Source organism: Monodon monoceros, unplaced genomic scaffold (assembly GCF_005190385.1).
Source record: "Monodon monoceros isolate NGI ecotype Baffin Bay Population unplaced genomic scaffold, NGI_Narwhal_1 Super_Scaffold_10, whole genome shotgun sequence".
NCBI lineage: Eukaryota > Metazoa > Chordata > Mammalia > Artiodactyla > Monodontidae > Monodon > Monodon monoceros.
The window spans coordinates 535,681-559,907 of NW_021703766.1; the positions used below are offsets into that span (position 1 = coordinate 535,681).

At 48.2% G+C, this 24,227-nt stretch overlaps 1 protein-coding gene across 1 annotated transcript; it reads left to right on the plus strand.

Moving 5' to 3' along the window:
- Positions 1-219: 219 nt before the first annotated feature.
- SLC22A31 (solute carrier family 22 member 31) lies at positions 220-24,106 on the plus strand. The gene is given in 13 exon segments (XM_029204798.1): positions 220-244; positions 19,211-19,351; positions 19,503-19,604; positions 19,673-19,983; positions 21,311-21,414; positions 21,504-21,661; positions 22,046-22,089; positions 22,273-22,418; positions 22,520-22,621; positions 22,737-22,951; positions 23,313-23,424; positions 23,796-23,869; positions 23,872-24,106. Coding segments are annotated over 13 exon segments (1,764 nt in total). The 3' UTR covers positions 24,102-24,106.
- The last annotated feature ends 121 nt before the right edge of the window (positions 24,107-24,227 follow it).

The window sequence follows — 24,227 nt, forward strand, 5'->3', positions numbered from 1 at the left end:
CAAACCAGCAAGGGGGAATGCTTCAGGTGCAAGTCAACCAGCCACTGGGCCCAAAAGTGCCAAAAAGAACCCCCTGGTCCATGCCCGGTCTGCAAACAAACACGTCATTGGAAGGGGGACTGTCCCCAGTCCCAAAGGGGAAGGGGGGCTCCCGCCCCCGAGACGGCCATGCTGGACGACTGAGGAGGCCTGGGGATTCCGGCGGCTCCCTGCAACAAGATGTCTATCTCCATCAAGGAGTCAGGTAAGAAAATCAATTTTTTAATTGATACGGGAGCCACTTACTCTGTCCTGATCTCTCACCCTGGACCTCCTTCCTCCAAAAGCTGCGCAGTGACTGGTGTCAGTGGAAAGCCTCACACCCGCTTCTTCACTGGGCCTCTCGCTTCTCAATTTGAACAGGGTTTGATCTCACGTGGCTTTTCAGTTGTGCCTGAGTGTCTTACCCCACTACTGGGGAGAGACCTTCAGGGCTCCCTCGGAGCCGTATTACAGTTAGGGGGCCCCAAGCAGCCCCTTTTCTTGACTCTAAAACAAATCAGCCGGAAGAACAAGGGCCTATTCCCAACCGTATTCTACACGCAGTAAACCCTGCAGTTTGGGACAAAGGAATCCCTGGGAAGGCTGCACGTGCCCAACCTGTGAAAATCAGCCTTAAGCCAAAAGTCACTTATCCTAACAAGAGACGGCACGCCATAAAGCTGGGAGCAAGGAAACGTTTGCAGCCCCTCATAAATGCTTCAAACGTGGCCTCTAAGTGCCCTGTCAGCCTTCATGCGGTTGTTAAACCAAATGGGGAATATCGAACGGTACAGACCTTAGATCAGTAACCGAGGCAGTCCCTACACATCTCATGGCCAATCCTCATATTAGTCCAGGTTCCTGGAGATGCCAAATTGTCTACTGGGCTTGACCTCAAGGATGCCTTCTTTTGTATCCCAGTTCATCCCTCATCTCAGTACCTGTCGGCCTTGAAGTGGACTAATTCCCACTCAGGCCAAATGCAACAATGTACCTGGAGAGTACTGCCTCGGGGGTTTCGGGACAGCCCACACTTGTTCTCCCAGGCCCTAGGAAAAGAACTAAGGGAAATACACCTAAAAAAAGGGGGCCATTCTACAGTATGTGGATGATATATTAATACGTAGTCCCACCATGGAGCCCGCAGATCAAAATACCATTGAAGCCCTTAATTTCCTTGGGGCCCAGGGCTACAGGGACTCCCAGAAAGAGGCACTAATCTCAAAGGAACAGGTTAAATACCTGGGATATATTAGAAACGCCAGAAGTAGACAGTTATCTCCAGATAGAAAACAAGCTACCTTAGGCCTGAGCACCCCAAAGACAAAAAAAAAAAAAAAAAAAAAATCTTCCTACTTTCTTAGGCATGGCCAGATTTTGCAGAATTCAGGCTAATGGCTAAGCCCCTGTATGAAGCCACTAAAGGCCCAGATACAGAACCATTACTTTGGACAGGGGAACAAGAAAGGGCTTTTAATAATGTCAGACAGGCCCTCACCAGTGATCCTGCCCTGGTCTCCCCAGTTGAAAATAAAACCATTTATCTTGTACGTAGCTGAAAAGCAGGGGACGACTCTGGGGGTCCTTGGACAAAGCTAAGAGAAGTTCCTCCGCCTATAGGCTATTTTTCCAAACCACCAGACTCCGTGGCCCGAGGCTGGCCTGGCTGCCTCTGGGGGAGGGTAGCTGCCCCTGCTTTATTAGTGGAAGAAGTTGACAAGCTCACCTTTGGACAGCCACTGGAAGTCCAGAGCCCTTAACAAGTGCAAGGGATTCTGCAGATAAAAGGCCACCACTGGCTAACTGGAGGCCGCCTTACTAAGTACCAGGCTTTACTCCTTGACTCCGCAGAGGTAACCCTCAAAACCAGCTGCACCCTCAACCCGGCTACACGGATGCCTGCTGAAGGCCCAGAACTAACACGTTCCCGCCGTGAAACCCTCGACCAGGTTCATGCCTGTAGGCCTGACCTGACAGACCAGGCTACAGAAAGCCCTGAGGAAGAATGGTTTACTGACAGCAGTAGTGTCGTTAAAGATGGAGGCAGGAGGGCGGTGCACTATCGTGAGCACTCATGGTGCCACAGAAGAAAACCTTTGCCACCTAACACTTGAGCCTAACACTTGAGCCCACCTAACACTAACAGCCCTAGCCTGAGCCTTGAGCTTGGGGGAAGGAAAAAGTATAAACATATACAGGCGTGAAATACGCCTTCCTGATTTTACACGCCCACGCGGCCATCTGGAAAGAAAGAGGACTTTCGAATGCAGTGAATTCCCCTGTAAAACATGGGGCTGAGATTTCACACGTCACAGAAGTGGTTCAGAGACCAAAACTAGTAGCACTCATCCACTGCCGTGGGGCCAAAAGGAAGATTCTCAAATTACCTGAGGGGACAACAGGGCAGACCGGGAGGCAAAGACAGCGGCCCTGACGCCCACCCCAGAAACGGCATTAGTCCCATACCTACCTCTTCTAACGTCACGCCGAGGTACTCGACTTCCAAAGAGAACTGGGCACGAAGCAGAGGGGGAACTAAGGGAACGGATGGCTGGTGGCACATAGACCCGAAATTGCTCATAAGTCTCTCTGACCAATGGAAAATTATTAAAGGGCTACATGATTCTCTCTATCTGGGGAGGGATGCAATGTCTACAATCGTTTTCCGGCTTTTTACAGGAAAATGGCTCCCAGAGACAATTAGAAGAGTTACTCAAGCCTGTGCCCTTTGTGACACCCAAAATGCAGGGGGCAACCTCAAGCCTCCCCTTCTTGCTAGCCCAGTCCAGTGACGTGGGACTTACCCAGGAGAGGACTGGCAAGTAGATTTCACTCAGATGCCCTCTTTCCAGGGCTTCAAATACTTACTAGCCTTTATAAATACTTTCACTGGATGGATAGAGGGCTTTCCCACTAGGACAGAAAAGGCAACTGAAGTGGCTAAGGTGCTTTTAAAAGAAATTATTCAAAGGTTCAGGTTGCCCCGCCATCTCCAGAGCGACGATGGACCCTCACTTGTAGCAAAGGTCACTCAACAGTTCCTGCAGGCTTTAGGAATTAAATACCACTTCCACTCGTCCTGGAGACCTCAGTCCTCAGGAAAAACGGACCAGGCCAGTCACATCCTAAAGAAAACCTTGAGCAAACTGTCAGGAAATGTGAGTAGTTATCGTCTGCTGCCAATAGATCTCTTAAGCGTCAGGGCAGCCCCTGAAACAACTACTAAGCTGAGTCCCTTCGAAATGACATACGGAAGGCCATTTCTCACTCTGGACATGCTGACTGACTAGAAACCCAAGCCCATCGTGAATACATTACGAACCTAGGCCTAATCCCGAGGGCTATACAGGAACGTGGCAAGAGTCCAGGCCTGCCCAGGTAACAACCCCAGTCACTCCACTGTAAACCTGGGGACTGGATGCGCTTAAAGACCTGGAAAGACGAGTCCCCTGACGACCAGCTGCTCCTGAAATGGAGGGGCCCTTACCAAGTCTGCTGAGCACCCCAGAGCACCTAAACTCCAGGGACTCACGAGCTGGGTACACGTGTCCAGGCCTAAACCTGTCTCCACCAGTATGTCCCAGGAACCCAAAGGCACACGTCCCAGCTGTCCCTACCAACCTGCCCCCCTCTGCGTCCTCACAAGACACAGAGGACCCTGGGCAACTTGAAAAACCCAGGTGGACAAGCAAAGCTCTTCAAGGCCTGAAGCTCTTCTTCGGGAAAAAGGACAAAGAAACTTCACAAACCCAAGGCTGGGCGCCCATAAGCACTATTTTCTTTTCTGCCTGCCAATACTCCAGCCCACTCACAAAAGAATTAACAGGCTCTGGCGGGTTTGGGTAATTACTGTCCTCCTTGCTCTCGGAAGTTTCCACGAGTGTCACTACAGTCCGGCACCCATACCCCAGAGGCAACTTCTTTGTCCATGCTGGGTGGTTTAATGTGAGTCACCTTAAAACCTCAGGGCCCCACACTTACCCCTGGGTTTTAAGTCACTATAGCATTTCTCTTAACACTGTTTTGCTACCTGCTCTCTGGTTATCTCTCAAGATCAGACCTCTGATTGGTGCAACTATGAAGCTATTAGCTACTCTCACCTTCCCTGCTTCTTTCCCTCATCTGCAGGATGGATGGATGATTCCCTGGTTCGCACTGCTCAGACTCGCACTCCTTCCACTCGCTGGGTTTGCTTGCCTCGAGCTAAGTCTGTCATTGACCACAGAGACCCCTCTGTCCATCCTGTAAAAGATTTTAGCCAAGTTCCTGAGGGAAAATGGTTTTCCACTGAAAACCCAAGAGTCAGTGCGGTAATGTACACAGTCAGAATTGTTCTCTTCCCTGCTGAAGAAAATTCTACTACCTCTTGCTTAACTCTTCCCTTAGCAAGAGAAGGGAAGTATGAAATCAAAATGTGGGGATGAAGAACTGGCATTACAGCACCCCAACATGTTACTGCGGCCCCTCCCAAGCCGGAGCTCCATTTGCGCTCAAACCCCAACGTGCTCCCTGGTGGAGGGAGGGGACACGGACACACCGGACATGGATGGACCGTGTGGGGTGTATGCGGGAGCGTATTGCCACAATAGGGTTAGATGGCTGGGACTTAAAACCTTGGGCCCGCTGGTCGACTGTGCCCCGCCAGGACACGCTTTTGTGTGCCAGGTAGACAAACAACTGTGAGCTACTAAGTGCCTAACACAACTATTCCACACCCACGCAACGTATGCTGGGAACTTTAATTACCCCTTCCCTTTCTTGATTCTTTCCTTAAAGGAGCCCAAGCATTGGGCTAGTTCATTAAAACTGTGCACCCAATTAACTCGACATTTTTACCCAGAAACATCCCAGATGGAGATACCTATTTCTTCGGGTACACATTGCTACCATGGTGGGGGGTAGCTGCCCACCAACATGTCCTTTGGAACTTGTCTCACACCCTCACCATCCTAGCCAATGAGACTGCTAAATCTCTTACTACTTTACAACAAGAGTCTCTAGATTCCTTGGCCAAGGTGGTACCTGACAACCGACTGGCCCTGCATTATCTATTAGCAGAACAAGGAGGGGTTTGCGCCACTCCCAATACTTCTTTTATTTATTTTTAATTAATTAATTAATTAATTTTTGGCTGCTATGGGTCTTTGTTGTTGCACCTGGGCTTTCTCTAGTTGTGTCGAGCAGAGGCTACTCTTCGTTGCGGTGCGCAGGCTTCTCATTGCGGTGGCTTCTGTTGTGGAACACGGGCTCTAGGCGCGCGGGCTCAGTAGTTGTGGTGCGCGAGCTTCAGTAGTTGCGGCTTGTGGGCTCTAGAGCGCAGGCTCAGTAGTTGTGGCGCATGGGCTTAGTTGCTCCATAGCATGTGGGATCTTCCCGGACCAGGCCTCAAACCCGTGTCCCCTGCATTGGCAGGTGGATTTTTAACCACTGCACCACCAGGGCAGTCCCCATTCGCAGTACTTCTTGTGGCACATATGTCAACACCTCTTCCCAGGTAGAAACCAATGCTGAGAAAATTCGACAACAAGCCACGTGTCTTCAGCAGACAGTTAACCAACAATCCTCGCTATTTAATATGGGCGGGGAAACTGAAAACTGGTTCTCTAGATTGTTCTCTTGGATCCCACGAGGTATAAAAAGCTTTCCAGTAGGAGGTTTTCATTTTCTCATAACCCCTTTCAGTCATGCTGATTTATGCTATATTTCATCTAGTGCTCTACTGTCTTCCCTACTGTTGTAAAACTGTGACTAAGACTTTGCGGCCCAGGAAGGAGACCTGGGACCAACAGGTCCAGACCTTCCATTCTATAAATAGAGAAACATGTTAAACTTTAACCCCGAGATTAACAAAAATACATACCCAAACAGAATGGCTTCTTGGCAGGGGCACCATCACCGCTGTCTGGTCAACACTTAAGGAAGCCCTCCCGAAGTTAACCTGGGTCCTGCCCTTTCCAGGCCCTTTAATGGCTACTGTTGTTCTTCTCCTTTTAAGCCCTTGTTTGTTTAACCTTCTGGTTAAGTTTGTGTCTTCTAGGCTCCAACAGTTTCAAGTGAGGCTCACGATGGCTCAAGGAATTCAGCCCATTCCAGCGGAGGGTGGCCTAGGTCCCTACAGGTCCTTGGGACAGTCAGCGAGGGACTTCGACACCTCTAGGCTAGGCTACGCTCTGTGGCCCCTGTCCAGCAGGAAGAAATTTAGAAGAAGAGACATTCAGGCCCTTACTCCTTAAGAATAAGGGTGTATGGGCTTCCCTGGTGGCGCAGTGGTTGAGAGTCCGCCTGCCGATGCAGGGGACACGGGTTAGTGCCCCGGTCTGGGAAGATCCCACGTGCCATGGAGCGGCTGGGCCCGTGAGCCATGGCCGCTGAGCCTGCGCGTCCGGAGCCTGTGCTGCTCAACGGGAGAGGCCACAACAGTGAGAGGCCTGCATACCACAAAAAACAAAAAAAAAAAGAATAAGGGTGTAGAGTCTCTTGGGAGGAATGAGACAGGCCTGGGACCTGGGACCCTTTGCTGCAGTGCTTGCACCTAGACATACCTCTCCTCAAGCTACAGAATACAAAGAAACTACATGGGACTAAAAATAACTGCGTGCATGTGCAGTTGGGGCAAATTCTGGACCCAAAAGATATAAAAGACAAAAAAACCCCAAGCCCAACTGCCATTTCTGAAGAGCTGGGAGCAAAAACTGGGTGTCAGGAGCAAAGGCCTGGTACTGTGCATGCCCCCCTGCACTCAACACCACAAAGAAGTGGGCAAATCACCTAAGCCACCCCTCCAGCCCGACCCCTGGACACACCCCTGCCCTCACCCCATATAAGGAACCGGCTCGCACCCCCCTTAGGGAGTGAGAAAGGGAACCTGTTACTTGTTCTCACTCCCCCCTGCAGCCGGTGCAGGGCCCCAATAAAGCCTTGCTGACTTTCTTGTCTAGCCTCATGTCAATTTCTATTGGTTAAGCAGGCTAAGAACCCTGGTCAGAATCATGACTACCCGTCTAAGGCAAGTAGATATAGGAAGGGGTTACCATACTTGAAAAACAAGGTAACCACAAATCGAAAACATACAATAGATTCAGAAAAACCAAAAAGAAGAGAGCACAAGTATAATACAAAAGAAAATCATCAAATCACAAAAAGAAGAAAGAGACAAACACGAAATATAAAATCAATGGGAAAACAAGGTTTAAAATGGCAATAAATACATATCTGTCAATAATTTCCTTAAATGTCAATGGACTACATGACAAATCAAAAGACACAGAGTGGCAGATTGGATAAAAACAAAACAAAACAAGAGCCTACAATGTGTTGCCTACAGGAGACCCACTTTAGGGCAAAGGACACACACAGAGTGAAAGTGAGGGGATGGAAAAAGATATTTCATGCAAACAGAAATGACAAGAAAGCAGGGGTCACAATACTCATATCAAACAAAGTAGACTTTAAAACAAAGGCCATAAAGAAAGATAAAGAAGGACGCTATATACTAATAAAGGATGAACACAAGGAGAGGATATTACACTCGTCAACATATATGCTCCTTATATAAGAGCACTCAAATACATAAAACAAATATCAGACATAAAGACAGGAATTGACAGGAATAAAGTAATAGTAGTAGTAGGAGACTTTAACACCCCACTCAGGGCCTCTAGATAACGAATCAATAAGGCAACAGAGATCCCCAATGATACAAGAGAGCAGTTACACTTAACTGACATTACATCCAAAAAAACCAGAATACACATTTTTTTCAAATGCATATAGAACATTACCACACACTAGGGTACAAATCAAGCCTCAACAAATTTAAGACTGTGGAAATTATCAGAATCATTTTTTCTGACCACAACATCATGAAACTAGAAATTAACCACAGAAAAAGAAATGAGAAAATAATGATTACATGGAGGTTAAAAAACATGTTACTAAAAAACCAACGGGTCAATGATGAAATCAAAGAGGAAATTAAAAAATACCTTGAGACAAATGACAATGAAAACACAACCATACAAAATCTATAGGATGCAGCAAACGCAGTTCTTAGAGGGAAGTTCATAGCAATACAAGACTTCCTCAAAAAACAAGAAAACTCAAATAACCTAATCTACCACTTAAAAGAATTAGAAACAGAAGAACAAACATACCTAAATTTAGCAGAAGAAAGGAAATAATAAAGATCAGAGAGGAAATAAATAAAATAGAGATTTAAAAAACAATAGAAAAAAAATCAAAAAAACTAAGAGCTGGTTCTTTGTAAGGATAAACAAGATTGACAAACCTCTGGCCAGGCTCACCAAAAAGAAAAGAGAGAGAACCCAAATAAACAAAATAAGAAATGAAAAAGGAAACATAACTGATACTGCAGAAACACAAAAAACCATAAGGGAATACTATGAACAATTATATGCCAACAAATTTGACAACCTAGAAAAAATGGACGAGTTTCTAGAAACATACAGCCCACCAAAATTGCATCAAGAAGAAACAGAGAATGTGAACAGACTGATCACTAAAAGAGAAACAGAATCTGTAATTTTCTTCCCTTTCTTTCTTTCTTTCTTTATTGGCCTCACCATGCAGCATACAGGGTCTTAGTTCCCCAACCAGGGACGGAACCCATGCCCCCTGCAGTGGATGCATGGAATCCTAACCACTGGACCACTAGGGAATTCCCTAGAATCTGTAATTTTAAAAAACTCCCTACACGGACTTTCCTGGTGGTGCAGTGGTTAAGACTCCACACTCCCAACGCAGGGGGTCTGGGTTCAATTCCTGGTCCAGGAACTACAGCTCACATGCATGCTGCAACTAAGAGTTCACATGCCACAACTAGAGAGCCCATGTGCTGCAACTAAGGAGCTGAAGAGCTGCAACTAAGGAGCCCTTGAGCTACAACTAAGGAGCCTGCCTGCCACAACTAAGGAGCCCATGTGCTGCAACCAAGGAGCCCACGTGCCACAACTTAGACCCGGTGCAACCAAATAAACAAAATAAATAAAAATCAGAATTAAAAACTCCCTACAAGCACAAGTCCAGGACCAGATGGCTCCCCAGGTGAATTCTACTAAATATATAAAAAAGAACTTCTACTGATCCTTCTCCAGGTCTTCCAAAAGAAATGGAAGAGAAGGGAACACTACCAAAGACATACTATGAAGCCACCATCACCCTGATACCAAAACCAGACAAAGACACCACCAAAAAAGAAAATTACAGGGCAATATCTCTGATGAATATAGATGCAAAAATTCTCAACAAAATATTAGCAAACCAAATCCAGCAACACATAAAAAAAGATACACCTAGAACAAGTGGGATTCGTCGCAAGTTCACAAGGATGGTTCAGCATGTGCAAATCAATGTGATACACCACATAAATAAAAGAAAAGACAAAAACCACACGATCATCTCAATAGATGCAGAAAAAGCATTTGACAAAATTCAGCATCCATTCATGATTAAAACTCTCACTAAAGTGGGTAAAAAAGGAACATAACATAATAAAAGCTCTTCACGACAAACCCACAACCAATGTATCATGACTTTCTTTTTTTTTGGCTGCGCCTGGCCAGGGATCGAGTCTATGCCCCCTGCCTTGGAAGTGCAGAGTCTTAACCACTGGACCGCCAGGGAAGTCCCACCCACAGCCAATATAATACTCAATGGTGAAAAGCTGAAAACCTTCCTGCAAAAATCTGGAACAAGACAAGGATGCCCACTCTCACCTCTTCTATTCAACATAGTATTGGAAATCCTAGCCACAGTTATGAGATAAGAAAAGAAACAGAAGATATTCAAATTGGAAAGGAAGAGGTAAAATTGTCATTATATGCAGGTGATAGGATACTATACATAGAAAACCCTTCAGACTCCACACAAAAACTACCAGAACTAATAAATGAATTCAGCAAGGTACCAGGATACAAGATTACATACAGAAATTGGTTGCATTTCTTTACACCAACAATAAAATATCAGAAAGGGAATGTAAAAAAAAAAAAAACATTTAAAATCTCACCCCCAGGGACTTCCCCGGTGGTGCAGTGGTTAAGAATCCGCCTGCCAATGCAGGGTACACTGGTTTGATCCCTGGCCTGGGAAGATCCCACATGCCACAGAGCAACTAAGCCTGTGAGCCACAACTACTGAGCCCTCGTGCCACAACTACTGAAGCCCATGCACCTAGAGCCCATGCTCCGCAACAAGAGAAACCACCACAATGAGAAGCACTTGCAACACAATGAAGAGTAGCCCCCGCTCACTGCAACTAGAGAAAGCCCGCGCGCAGCAACAAAGACCCAGGGCAGTCAAAAATAAATAAATAAAATAAATTTATTTAAAAAATAGCACCTCCAAAACCAAAATACTTAGGAATAAACCTGACCAAGGAGGTGAAAAACTTATATACTGAGAACTATGAAACATTAATAAAAGAAATTGAAGATGATTCAAAGAAATGGAAAGATATCCCATGCTCTTGGACTGGAAGAATTAATATTCTTAAAATGGCCATACTACCCAAAGCAATCTACAGATTTAATGTGATCCCTATCAAATTACCCATGACATGTTTCACAGAACTAGAACAGGTAATCCTAAAATTCACATGCAACTATAAAAGTCCCAGAATTGCCAAAGCAATCCTGAAGGAAAAGAACAAAGCAGGAGGTATAACCCTCCCAGACTTCAGACAATACTACAAAGCTACAGTAATCAAAACAGCATGGTATTGGCACAAAAACAGATATATGGGTCAAGGGAACAGAATAGAGAGCCCAGAAATAAACCTACACACCTACAGTCAATTAATCTTTGACAAAAGAGGCAAAAATATGCAATGGGAAAAAGACAGGCTCTTCGGCAAGTGGTGTTGGGAAAGTTGGAGAGCTGCGTGTAAATCAATGAAGTTAGAACACACCCTCACACCACGCACAAAAATGAACTCAAAATGGCTTAAAGACTTCAACATAAGACCTAACACCACAAAGCTCCTAGAAGAGATCACAGGCAAAACATTCTCTGACATAAATCGTACCAATGTTTTCTTAAGTCAGTCTCCCGAGGCAATAGAAATAAAAACAAAAATAAACAAATGAGACCCAAACAAACTTACAAGCTTTTGTACAGCAAAGGAAACCATAAATAAAACAAAAAAAACCACCTACAGAATGTGTGAAAATATTTACAAATGATGTGACCGCCAAGGGCTTCATTTACAAAAGATACAAACAGCTCATACAACCCAACAACAACAACAAAACAGCCCAATTGAAAAATGGGCAGAAGACCTAAATAGACATTTCTCCAAAGAAGAAATACAGATTGCCAATAGGCACGTGAAAAGATGCTCAACATTGCTAATGATTAGAGAAATACAAATCAAAACTACGAGGTACCACCTCACACCAGTCAGAATGGCCATCATTAAAAAGTCTACAAACAACAAATGCTGGAGACAGTGTGGAGGAAAGTGAATCCTCCTACACTGTTGGTGGGAATGTTAAGTTGGTGCAGCCACTATGGAAAACAGTATGAAGGTTCCTCACAAAACTAAAAATAGAATTACCATATGATCTAGCAATCCCACTCCTGGCCATATATCCAGAGAAAACTATAATTTGAAAATATACATGCACCCCAACGTTCACTGCAGCACTAGTTACAAGAGCCAAGACACAGAAACAACCAAAAGGTCCACCGACAGATGAACAGAAGATGCGGTACATATATACAATGGAATATTACTCAGCTGTAAAAAAACAACAAAATAATGCCATTTGCAGCAACATGGATGCAACTAAAGATTATCATACTAAGTGAAGTAGATCAGAAAGAGAAAGACAAATACCGTATGATATCACTTATATATGGAATCTAAAATATGACACAAATGAACCTATCTATGAAACAGAAAGAATCACGGACACAGAGAACAGACTGGTGTTTGCCAAAGGGGAGGGGTTTAGGGGAGGGATGGAGTGGGAGGTTGGGGTGAGCAGATGTAAGCTTTTATATATGGAATAGATAAGCAACATGTTCCTACTATATAGCACAGAGAACTATACTCAATATCCTGTGATAAATCACAGGGCAAAAGAATATTTAAAAATGTGTGTATGTGTATATATATATATATATGTGTGTGTGTGTATATATATATATATATATATATATATATATATATAACTGAATCGCTTTGCCGTACAGCAGAAATTAACACAACACTGTAAGTCAACTATACTTCAACAAAAAATATATCGATAAACCAAAAAAAAAGAATGAAAGAGAAACAAAAGCTGGAATAGTTCACTGCCACCAGACCTGCTCTACAGAAATGTTAAAGGAGTCCTTAACGGTGAAATGAAAGGATGCTAGACTGTGATTCAAAGCCATAAGTAAGATAAGCAACACCAGTGTCTCAGTCAACTTGGATGCCGCAACATTTTATCACAGGCTGAGGGGCTTAAACAACATTTACTCCTCTCAGTTCTGGAGGCTGGGAAGCCTGAGATCAAAGTGCCGGCAGATCGGTGAGGGTCCTCGTCCAGGCTTGCAAAAGGCCAATTTCTTGTTGTGTCCTCACATGGTGGAGCGAGAGAAAGAGATCTCTCTTGTGTCTCTTCTTATTAAGAGCACTAATCACATCCTGAGAGCTCTACCCTCAATACCTAATCACCCCCAAAGGCTCCATCTCCAAATACCATCCCATTGCGGGTTGGGGCTTCAACACATGAATTTTGGGTGACACAATTCAGTCAATAGCAAATAGTAAAGGTAAATACATAGCTAAGCATAAAAGCCACTATTATTGAACTTTGGTTTATGACTCCACTTTTTCTAATATTATTTAATAGACAAATGCACACAATAATCATTATAAATCTTTGAACACAATATATAAAGATGTAATCTGTGAAAATAACAATCTAAAGGAGGGACAGAGGGGCTTCCCTGGTGGTGCAGTGGTTAAGAATCCGTCTGCCAATGCAGGGTACACGGGTTCAATCCCTGGCCCAGGAAGATCCCACACGCCGTGGAGCAACTAAACCCTTGCACCACAACTACTAAGCCTGCGCTCTAGAGCCCGCGAGCCACAACTACTAAAGCCTGCATGCCACAACTACTGAAGCCCATGCACCTAGAGCCCGTGTTCTGCAACAAGAGAAGCCATGAAAATGAGAAGCCCAGGCACCGCAAAGAACAGTAGCCCCTGCTCGCTGAAACTAGAGAGAGCCCGCACACAGCAACAAAGACCCAACACAGCCAAAAATAAACAAATAAATTAATTAATTAAAAAATAATTTAAAAAATAAAGGAGGGACAGAGATATACAGGAGCAGGGTATTTGTATATTATTGAAACTAATTGGTATTATTTATATAATACAAAAATGGTATTTTTAAATGGTATTATTTAAATAAGTTTAACCTAGGTTGTCATAAGATGTTAACTGTAATCCCCAAGGTAACCACAAACAAATAATTAAAAAGCATATGGAAAAAGAAAATGGAATCAAGATGGTATACTTAAAAAAATTAACTAAATACAAAAGCAGACAGTAATGGAAGAACTAAGGAACAACAACAACAAAGAATCACACACACAGAAGACATACATAAAACAAATAAATGTAGAAGTAAATCCAAAAGAGAGCTGGGGTGGCTATACTATTATCAGACAAAACAGAATGTAACTTAAAAATTGTTACAAGAATCAATGAAAGACATTATATATTGAATTTTTTTTTTTTTTTTTTTTTTTTTTTGCGGTACACGGGCCTCTCACTGTTGCGGCCTCTCCCATTGCGGAGCACAGGCTCCGGACGCGCAGGCTTAGCGGCCATGGTTCACGGGCCCAGCCGCTCCGCGGCATGTGGGATCTTCCTGGACCAGGGCACGAACCCGTGTCCCCTACATCGGCAAGCGGACTCTCAACCACTGCGCCACCAGGGAAGCCCTATATATTGATTTTTAAAAAGACATTATATATTGATGATTTAAAAATTGTTACAAGAATCAGTGAAAGACATTATATATTGATTTGTTACAAGAATCAATGAAAAACATTATATATTGATTTTTTAAGATTTTATATATATATATATATATATATATCTCCATCAAGGAGATATAAAAATCATAAACATATACACACCAAATTACAGAGCCCCAAAACGTATGATCTAAAAACTGACAGAACAAGGGAGAAATAGATAGTTCTATAACAATAGTTGGAAACATCAATTCCCCACTTTCATAATGGATGGAACAACTGGACAGAAATTCAGTAAGGAAATGGAGGACTTGAACACTATAAACTAGTTAGATCTAACAGACATACACAGAACATTTCACCCAACAACAGCAGAATAAACATTCTTCTCATGTGTACATGGAACATTCTCAAGAACAGATAACTCACCAGGCCATGAAACAAGTCCCAGTAAATTTGAAAAGACTGAAATAACACAAATGATCTTCTCTGACCACATCGGAATGCAGTTAAAAATCAGTAACAGAAAGGAAAGTGGAAAATTCCAAACACGTGGAAATTAAAGAACACACTCTTAAATAACCAATGAGTCAAAGAAGAAATCACAAAGGAAATTTTGGAAATTCTTGGAAACTATAGAAAATGAAAAACTTATAGGATGCAGTGAATACAGTACTCCAAGGGAATCTTATAGATGTAAATGCCTGCTACACAAAAAACAATGAAATCAATAACCCAACTTCACACCTTAAGGAACAAGAAAAAGAAGAGAAAACTAAACCCAAAGGCAGTAGAAGTGAGGCTTTGGGTTTAGTTTAAAGGATAAAGATTGGAGTGGAGATACATGAAATAAGAGAATCAGAAAAACAAGCTGGTTCTTTGAAAGGATCAATTAAGTGGACAATTCTTTATGGAGGCTAAGAAAAAAGAGAAGACTCAAATTACTATAAATCAGTAGTGAACAAGGGGACATTACTATGGGTTTGGCAGAAATAAGGAAAGGTTCTACAATAAACAACGGCAGTATATTAGAAAACCTATATGAAATGGACAAATACCTAGAAACACACAAATTACCCAAACTGACCCACGAAGAAATAAGAATAGATCTGTAAGAAATAAAGAGACTGAGTCAGTAATCATAAACATCCCAAGAAAGCAAGCCCAGGAACAGATGGCTTCACAGCTGAATTCCACCAAACATTAAGGAATTAACACTAATCCACTCCAAACTCTTGCAAAAAAGCAGAAGAGGAAGGAACACCTCTGAAGTTATTGGACGTGTGCCCTATTGGACGTGCCCTAAGTTATGAGGATAGCATCATCCTGATTCCAAAGTCAGACAAAGACACCAAAGAAAAAAACTACATACCAGTATCTTATTAATAGATGCAAATGTCCTCAAGAAAATACTAGCAAATATCACTCATATGCGGAATCTAATTTTTAAAAATGATACAAATGAACTTATTTACAAAACAGAAATGGACTTACAGATATCGGAAGCAAATTTATGGTTACCAAAGGGGAAACGGGGCAGGGGGATAAATCAGGAGCTTAGGGTTAACATACACACACTACTGTATATTAAATAACCAACAAGAACCTACTGTATAGCACAGGGACCACTACTCAAATTCTGTGATAATCTCTACGAGAAAAGAATTTGAAAAAGAGTGTATACGTGTATACGTATAAGAATTTGAAAAAGAGTGTATACATATATACGTATAACTGAATCACTCTGCTGTACACCCAAAACTAACACAACATTGTAAATCAGCTATAAATCAATAAACTATTTTTTAAAAAAGAAAGGAAATACTAGCATGCTGAATCCAGCAGCACATTGAAATGATTATATACCATGATCATGCGGGATTTATCTGAGGAATAAGAAGGGTGGTTCCACACACAAAAATCAATCAATGTAATACACCGCATGAATAGAAGGAAGGGAAAAAATACCACATGATCATCTCAATTAATGCAGAAAAAGCATTCGATAAAATTCAGCATCATTTCATGATAAAACATTTTAAAACCAGGAGTAGGGACTTCCCTGGTGGTGCAGTGGTAAAGAATCCGCCTTCCAATGCAGGGGACGCAGGTTCGATCCTTAGTCACGGAACTAATATCCCACATGCTGCGGGTCAGCTAAGCCCGCGCGCCACAACTACTGAGCTCGAGCGCCTCAACTAGAGAGACTGCGTGCCACAAACTGTAGAGCCCACGCACCCTGGTGCCCAGGCGCCACAACTAGAGGAGACAAAATCCGCACAGCACAACTAGAGAGAAGCCCGCGCACCGCAATGAAGAGCCCACGCACCACAATGAAAGATCCCGCATGCCTCAACGAATATCCCACGTGCCGCAACTAAGAACAGACGCAACCAAAAATTAATAAAAATAAATAAATAATAAATCTTTAAAAAAAAAGGAATAGAAGGAGAATACCTCAGCAGGCCCCAAGCTAATATCCCAAATACCCAAAGCTAATATAATAATCAGTGATGAAAGACTGAAAATTCTTCCTCTAAAATCTGGAACAAAACAAGGATGTCCATTTTCACCACTTCTATTCCATATTATAGTAAAAGTTTTAGTCAGAGAAAGAAAGAAAAGGCATTCAAATTAGACAGGAAGAAGTAAAACTATCTCTATTTGCAGATGACTTGATGTCATGTGTAGAAAGTGCTAATACAGAAATCCAGCAAAATTGTCGGACACCAGATCAGTAGTTTTTAATGACTTGTACGTCTATACACTAGCAATGAACAATCTGAGAAGGAAATTTATAAGGTAACCTCACTTACAATAGCATCAAAAATAATAAAATACTTGGGAATAAATTCCATCAAGTCCAAGATCTGTATACCCCAAACCACAAAACCCTCCTGAAAGACGTTAAAGGTGACTTAAATAAATGGAAAGACATCTTGTGAAACTTAATATTGCTAAGATGGCAATAATCCCCAAGCATTCTATAGATTCAACACAATCCCTACTAAAATCCCAACATTCTTTTTTTGCAGAAATAGAAAAAGTGATCCTAAAATTCATATGGAGTTGCTAGTGAAAAATAAATAGCCGAAACAATCTTAAAAAGAACAGAGTTGGTTGACCCACACCTCTCAATTCCAAAACATACTACACAGCTCCAGTTCTCAAGACATTATGCTTCTGGCATGAGGTCAGACACAGGGATCCTTGGAATAAAATTGAGAGTCCAGATATTAACCATACAACTGGTTTCATCAAGGGTGCCAACACAATTCAATGCGGAAAGAATAGGCCTTTCAACAAATGGTGCTGGGAAATCTGGATATCCACATGCAAAACAATGAAGTTGAACCCATATCACATACCATATAAAAGTTAACTCAAGGGGCTTCCCTGGTGGCGCAGCGGTTGAGAGTCCGTCTGCCGATGTGGGGGACGCAGGTTTGTGCCCTGGTCCGGGAGGATCCCGCGTGCCGCGGAGCGGCTGGGCCCGTGAGCCATGGCCACTGAGCCTGCGCGTCCAGAGCCTGTGCTCTGCAACGGGAGAGGCCACAGCGGTGAGAGGCCCACGTACCGCAAAAAACAAAACAAAAAAAATTAACTCAAATTGGATCAAAGCCTTAAATCTAAGAGCTGAAACTATAAAACGATTAGAAGGAAACACAGGTGTAAATCTTCATGATCTTGACTTTGGTAATGGCTTCTTACATATGACACTACAAGCATGAGCATAAAGAAAAAATTAATTGAAACTCATCAGCGTTAAAAACTTTTGTGCATCAAAGGACACAGTCAAGAAAGTGAAAAGACAACCTACAGGACGGGAGAAAATATTTGCATATCATGTATCTAATGCTGTCTAGTATCCAGCATACGTAAAGAATTCTTACAACTGAACAACAAAAAGGCATGCAACCCAAGTAAAAAATGGGCAAAGGATTTCAACAGTGATTTCTCCAAAGACAAACACACATCCAACAAGCACATGGAAAGATGCCCACCATCACTAGCCATTAGGAAAATGCAAATCAAAACCTAAGTAAACTTTCAACTGCTAGGGCCTGGGTTCGATCCCTGTTAGGGGAACTGTAATCCCACAAGGCTTCCCACGTGGCAAAAAACAAACAAACACCTCAGTGAGATATTTCACACCAACCAGGATGGGGCTAGTTCTGTTTTTTTTGTTTTTGTTTTTGTTTTTTTAAGAGAAAACAGGTGTTGGCGAGGAGGTGGAGAAACTGGAACCCTCATATATTGCTAGTGGGAATGCAAAATAGGCAACCACTGTGGAAAACGGCTTGATGAGTCCTCAAAAAATTAAACACAGGCTCACCACATGACCCAGCAATTCCACTCCTAGGTATACACCCAAAAGAACTGAAAACAGGGAGTCAAACACTTGTACACAAGTCACAATAGGCAAGAAGTGGAAGCAACCTAAACGTCCATCAACAGATGAATGGATAAGCAAAATGTGACATATAATGGAACATTATTCAGCCATAAAAGAGAATGAAGTCCTGACACCTGCTACAATGTGGGTGAACCTTGAAAACATTATTCTAAGTGAAAGAAGCCAGATCTCAAAGGCCACGTGTTGTATGGCTGGTGGTTGCCAGGTGGCTGAAGAAGGAGGGCTAGGGAGTGATCACTTAATCATTACTTAATGGGTACCAGGTTTTCTTCCGTGGTGGTGATAATATACTGGAACTTGATAAAGGTGGTGGTGGTACCTTAAATGGTTAGTTTCATGTTATGTGAATTCTTCTTCAATTAAAAACAATTAAGCATAATCTATAGGACCTATTTTAACTTTCCTCCCTGCGAAAACGAAAAGTGAAAAACAAACGCGACTTACCTTGTTCCTGGGATGGAGACCCTCCAGGGTGACGGTGTCGGCTAAGCCGAAGTGCAGCGTATTCCGAGCCAAGCTCACAGGAGGACCAGCGCGGGATAAAGTAACTTGGAAGCTCGTTTTGCCGAATAACCCTACGATAACCCTCAAACTTCTGAGGACGCGCAGCACCGAGTGGGGCCTCTCCTTTCCGGCCACCACGCTCCGCCGGGGCTGCAGACCGGTGGCCACGCAGGACGGTCCCCGGAAGACGAAGGGAGCTGGACGGGTTAGGGTTCGAGCGGGACGGACCGAGCTGGACGGCCGGAGGCGTTCCCTCCCTGGCTGCAGCGCCGCGGCCGGCCGCCGGGGAGCAGTGGTGGTCCGCGCTACGCAGGCCTGGCCCGACCTCCTTCCTGCTCCGACGCCGCTCGGACCTCGCGCGCTCCAAAGCGCCCAGAAGGCCGCGGCCCCAGGCCACGCTCCGTGCTAGTACGTCTCGCTGACCACGCCCCCGCGTCCACGGCCAGGCCCCTCACCTGCCCGGCCCTCGATGGCCCTGCCCCCAGCCCGCTCCAGGCCACACCCCATCCGTCCCGCCCCTCGGCCCAGGCCCCGCCCGGCGGCCTGCTTTGCCTTCCAGGGCTCCACCCAGCCGATACCGCCGCTCTCCGGCCCCGCCTCTCTCCGGGCCCCGCCCAAGCCCCGATCCGCCGGCCTCCAGAGCGCAGACACCGCCCCTCAGGTACCGTCTCTCTCTCTCTCTCTCTCTCTCTCTCTCTCTCTCTCTCTCTCGCCCCGCCCCGCCGACAGCCGGAGTGCAGAGCCCTGGGACGGAGTTGGAGGCGCGGGCGCTTCGCGCGGCGTGCGGCTTCGGCCGGTCCCGGTGCCTGCTGGCCGCCGCCTCGTGGCTGCCGTGCGTGGCGCTGGGCTCGGAGCTTCTGCTCACCGCGCTGCCCGCAAACCACTGCGGTCCGGACCCCGCGCTCGACCCCGGCCCCTGCCTGCCGCTGAGCTACCCCGATCCCGCGCCCCGCGTCCGCCCCAACGGCACGCGGTCCTGCACGCGCGGCTGGCGCTACGCGCTGCCCGCCGCCGGCCTGCTGCGCAGCCCGGTCACCCAGGTCTTCTGCATCTGCCCCTCCGTCCCCCGCCCTGTCCTCTGCTTCCCTGCTCTGTCTCCCCTTCCCTCCATCCCCCTGCCCTCAGCGCCCTTCCTCTGTTCCCCCTCCTCCAGTCCCGCCTCGGTCTTCGGCCCTTGATCGACCGGGGCTGTGGTACTGGGGCTTTCGATTGCGCGGGGCTCAGCCCCCTCCTGTCTGACGGTGCAGCAGGTGTCCATAGGCAGGGTGCCGGGCCTAAAGGCAGAGTCCGAGGCTGGGTGCTGCCAAGGTGGGCAGGCAGTCCGGGAGGGAGGCGGTAAGCTGAAGGTTTGAGCAGGTAGGTGCCCAGCGGTCAGCAGGGCCTGGAGTTCCCTTCGGTGCCATGAACATTCTAGCAACCTGTGGCTTTGGGCTATGCAGGTGTTCAGGCTGGGCTCCCAAGACTTTGAATCAAGAGAGTGACTGGGTCACTTCCGTTTTTGAGAGCAGACCTCCCACCTGTAAGGTGTGCGCAGGCTGGCCTAGGGGCAGGGACGCCAAGGACACATCCCAGGGCTCCAGGAGCGGAGAGGGTAACGGGGCCTCCCTCCCCCTCCTCTGGCTAGGCCAGCCCACCCTGCCTTCCTCTTGGCAGCCTCTGCCGGCAGCCCCACCCCCTGCCCCTGGGAGGAAGGGCCCCGGGTGGAAGCTTGGACAGGGTTGCCACATACCTGCCAGGCCCACCTGGGGCCCTGAACCGCTGGGCTTCCCTCTTCTGGCCACCTGTTTGGTGTAGTGATGGATCCTCGCCCACCAGCTTTCACAAGCAGTCGGATTTTAAAATAAAAACTCTGACGTAGTGTGACCCAAAAGGGTGTGTCAAGCTTGAGGAGAAGACACAGAGTAGCGCGGGAAAAGGGCCCTTGGCCAGGAAAAGCCGGTGGGCGTGGCCCTGCAGCCTGTTCCGGGAGTGGCTCTTGAGGTGCACAGGCCAGGGGAAGGGCAGGAGAGGCCCTGGGGCCAGCCTGGCAGCAGAGTGATGGCCGTAGAAAGGCAGGTGCAACCCCGTGCAGAGCAAAGGAGAAACCAGACTTGGGGCTCCATGCGGGTGTCCTGGGGACCCCAGGCCTCTACCCCCTGGGGGCTCAGACCAGGAATTGTCCAGTTCCACGTGAAGACCACCAGGGTCGGGAGGCCACGCTGTGTGACCCTGAGCAAGTCAGTCCCTGGTCTCTCTGTACCTGTTTCCCCTTGTCTCCAGGGAGGAATCGGAACAGGGTACCTAGGGTCCCTTCCAGCGTGACATTCTGGGAACTCCAGCGGGGGTAGGGGTCCTGGCTAGCTGACAGGTGACTGGTATCCCCTACAGTGGAACCTCGTGTGTGAGGACGGCTGCAAGGTGCCCCTGGAGCAGGTGGACTACCTCCTGGGCTGGTTGCTGGGCTGTGTCCTCCTGGGCCCAGGCTGTGACCGGTGAGGCGCTGCCCCTGCCCTTCTGCCCTGGCAGCCCTCCCCTGAGCCCACCTGACCCAAATCCACGTGTGTCCCCTGCTGCCCACTAGGTTTGGCCGCCGGGCTGTGTTTGTGGGCTCCCTGGTGCTGGCCACGGGCCTGGGGGCCAGCAAGGCCCTGGCCACTGGCTTTCCCGCCCTGCTGGTTTTGCAGGTGCTTCGTGGGGGGGGCCTCAGCAGGGGCCTCCCTAGCCCTATGTGGCTCATGAGTACCGTGGGGGGCTCTGGGGGCCGCCCACTCAGGCTAGGCCTCTGACCCGCTGGAGGGTGCCTTTCTGGCACTCCAGTTGAGGGCCCTTCTCCAGAAGGTGGGCGGGGAGCTGTTTGCTCTGTGGGCTCTGCTCTTTGTGGGCAGGCCCGGGTGCCTCAGATGTCCAGGTCCTGGGCAGGCCAGCGACTGATCACCACAGCCCTGGACAGGGCAGCCCTCCCGAGAGGCCTGGGCCCCAGGCCGTCTGTGTCTGCCCAGGCCTGGAGCTGTGTGACGCCCTGCACCACCTGGCATTCTCTGTGGGGGCGGCCTCTTCTCTGTGGCAGGCGTGCTGCCGCTGCCTGGCCTGGCCCTGCTCCTGGAGGACTGGCGCCTTCTGCAGGGGCTGAGCGCCCTGGCCACGGGACTCCTGCTGCTGTTTTGGGGGTGAATGAGAGGGGTTCACATCCACTGTGGAGGCCACGTGCGTTGCTTCCCTCTGACCTCCATGCAGCAGCAGGAAGATGGGCACGGGCCAGGGACCCAGGGACACAGAGCCATGCACTATGCTTCGCCACTGGGTCCTTCTCTACTGGGAGGTCCCCTGGCATCCTCACCCCAAACCCACAGGTCTCCAGCCCTGTTCCCCGAGTCTCCCTGCTGGCTGCTGGCCACAGGGCAGCCGGCCCGAGCCAGGAAGATCTTGTGGCACTTTGCGGAAGCCAGCGGTGTGGACCCCAAAGACAGCTCGGAGGAGGAGAGCTCCCTGGCTACGGGTAATGGACCAGCCAGGGAGAAGGGAGGCCTGGGTGCTGGAGGAGGGAGGAGAGGTGTCATCCCCTCCTTCATGCCCCATTATGTCCCCGGGGCCACAGAGCCGGACGTGCTGTGTGCAGGGAGCCCCAGCCCCGGCCCTACTCGGTCCTGGAACTCCGGCATACCCGCGTCGCCTGGAGAAATGGACTTCTCCTGGGCTTCAGTTCGTGAGGAGGGGAGGGTGTGGGTGGGCGAAGGGGAGGGAGGGATCTTGGCCTTCCCCATGGGGTGAGAGTCTGCGGCTCTGGCTGGGCCTGCAGCTTTGCCATGCCTCCCAGGCTGATCGGCGGGGGTATCAGAGCCAGCTTCCTGCGCAACCTGGCCACGCGTGACCCCGCCTTCTGTTGGCCCTACTTCCTGGAGGCCAGCCTGGAGGCAGCGGCCACCGTCTTCCAGCTCCTGACAGCAGACCTCTGGGGGCGCCGCCCAGTCCTGCTGCTGGGCACCTTGGTCCTGGGCCTGGCACCCCTGCTGCTCCTTGCAGGGGCCCAGTGTGAGTGTGGGGCCCTGCAGGCTGGCAGGGTTGTCATGTGTGGCTGGGGGTTTGCCCAGTGGTGGTGGGGATCTCGGAGAGGCAGGCACAGGGCGTGAGGCATTCGCATGACGCTGCTGTTCTCTCCCCACCCACCTCCCCAGTGTACACCCGGGGAAACTGAGGCCCAAAGAGGTGAGGGCCAAAAAGATTCTACATGAAGAGGCTTAATATAAGGGCTTGGTGTGGCCGGGGGGCAGCCTGCAACCCCTGACCCCAAGTGCAGGAGCAGAGGTGGAAGGCTGGGGAGGCCCAGATCCCTGAGACACGGGTGAGGGGAGGGAGGGAGTGTGGGCAGCGTGGGGCCTTTCCTCCTCCCCAGACCTGCCTGGCTGGACGCTGCTGCCCGTCTCTGTCCTGGGGCTCCTGGCCTCTCAGGCAGTGTCCACCCTCAGCAGCCTCTTTTCAGACGAGGTCTTCCCCACGGTGAGCAGGCCAGAAGGATGCAGGGTTAGAGGGCAGGGCCCTGCCTGTGCGCCCCACGCTCCCCACACCCCAGGTCCATGCCATCGGGACCAGAGTTCAGGTGTCTCTTCCTGGGTGGCGAGGGGGACAATGGCCGCAAAAGGGTCTGCATATCAGCTCAGGAGTGGAGCGGTGGGTGGTCGGAAGTGAGAGCCCCCAGACAGGGTCGGATTCCAGGGCAAAAATCGACCTTCAGTTTCCTAATGGAAAGGACAACGCTCGATCCAGGGCAGCTTCCCCCTAAGACTCTGCAGGTGTCTTCCTGGGGCCCGCTAAGGGCCATCCACCCCAGGAGCGCTGGGTGCCCCACTGGGCCGTGTCCCACCGCCCCCTCTTGCAGGGGTGCCGGGCTGGGCCTGGTGCTGGGAGCTGGGTTCCTGGGCCAGGCGGCCGCCCCGCTCACCGACACGCGTGGCAGCACGGCTTCTTTCTGCAACACGTGGCCTTCCCGTCCTTGGCCGTCCTCGCCCTGCTGCGCGTCCTGCTGCTGCCCGAGAGCCGTGGCCGCGCACTGCCCCCGTCGCTGCAGGACGCCGACCGCCTGCGCCGCTCCCTGCTCCTCTGGGGCCACCCCCGCCAGGACCGCCTGCCCCTGCTGCCAGCCTCCCTCCCCAGGGCCGGGACACAGCTGGTCCGGGAGGGGTGACAAGGCTGCAGAGACACGCCACCCACCAGTACGGGCAGACGGGTCTCGGGAAGGAACGGGAGGGTGGTGGGAAGGGGGCCTCTTTGCCGGGGGCCCTGGTTCCCCCTCCACATGGGTAGCATAAAG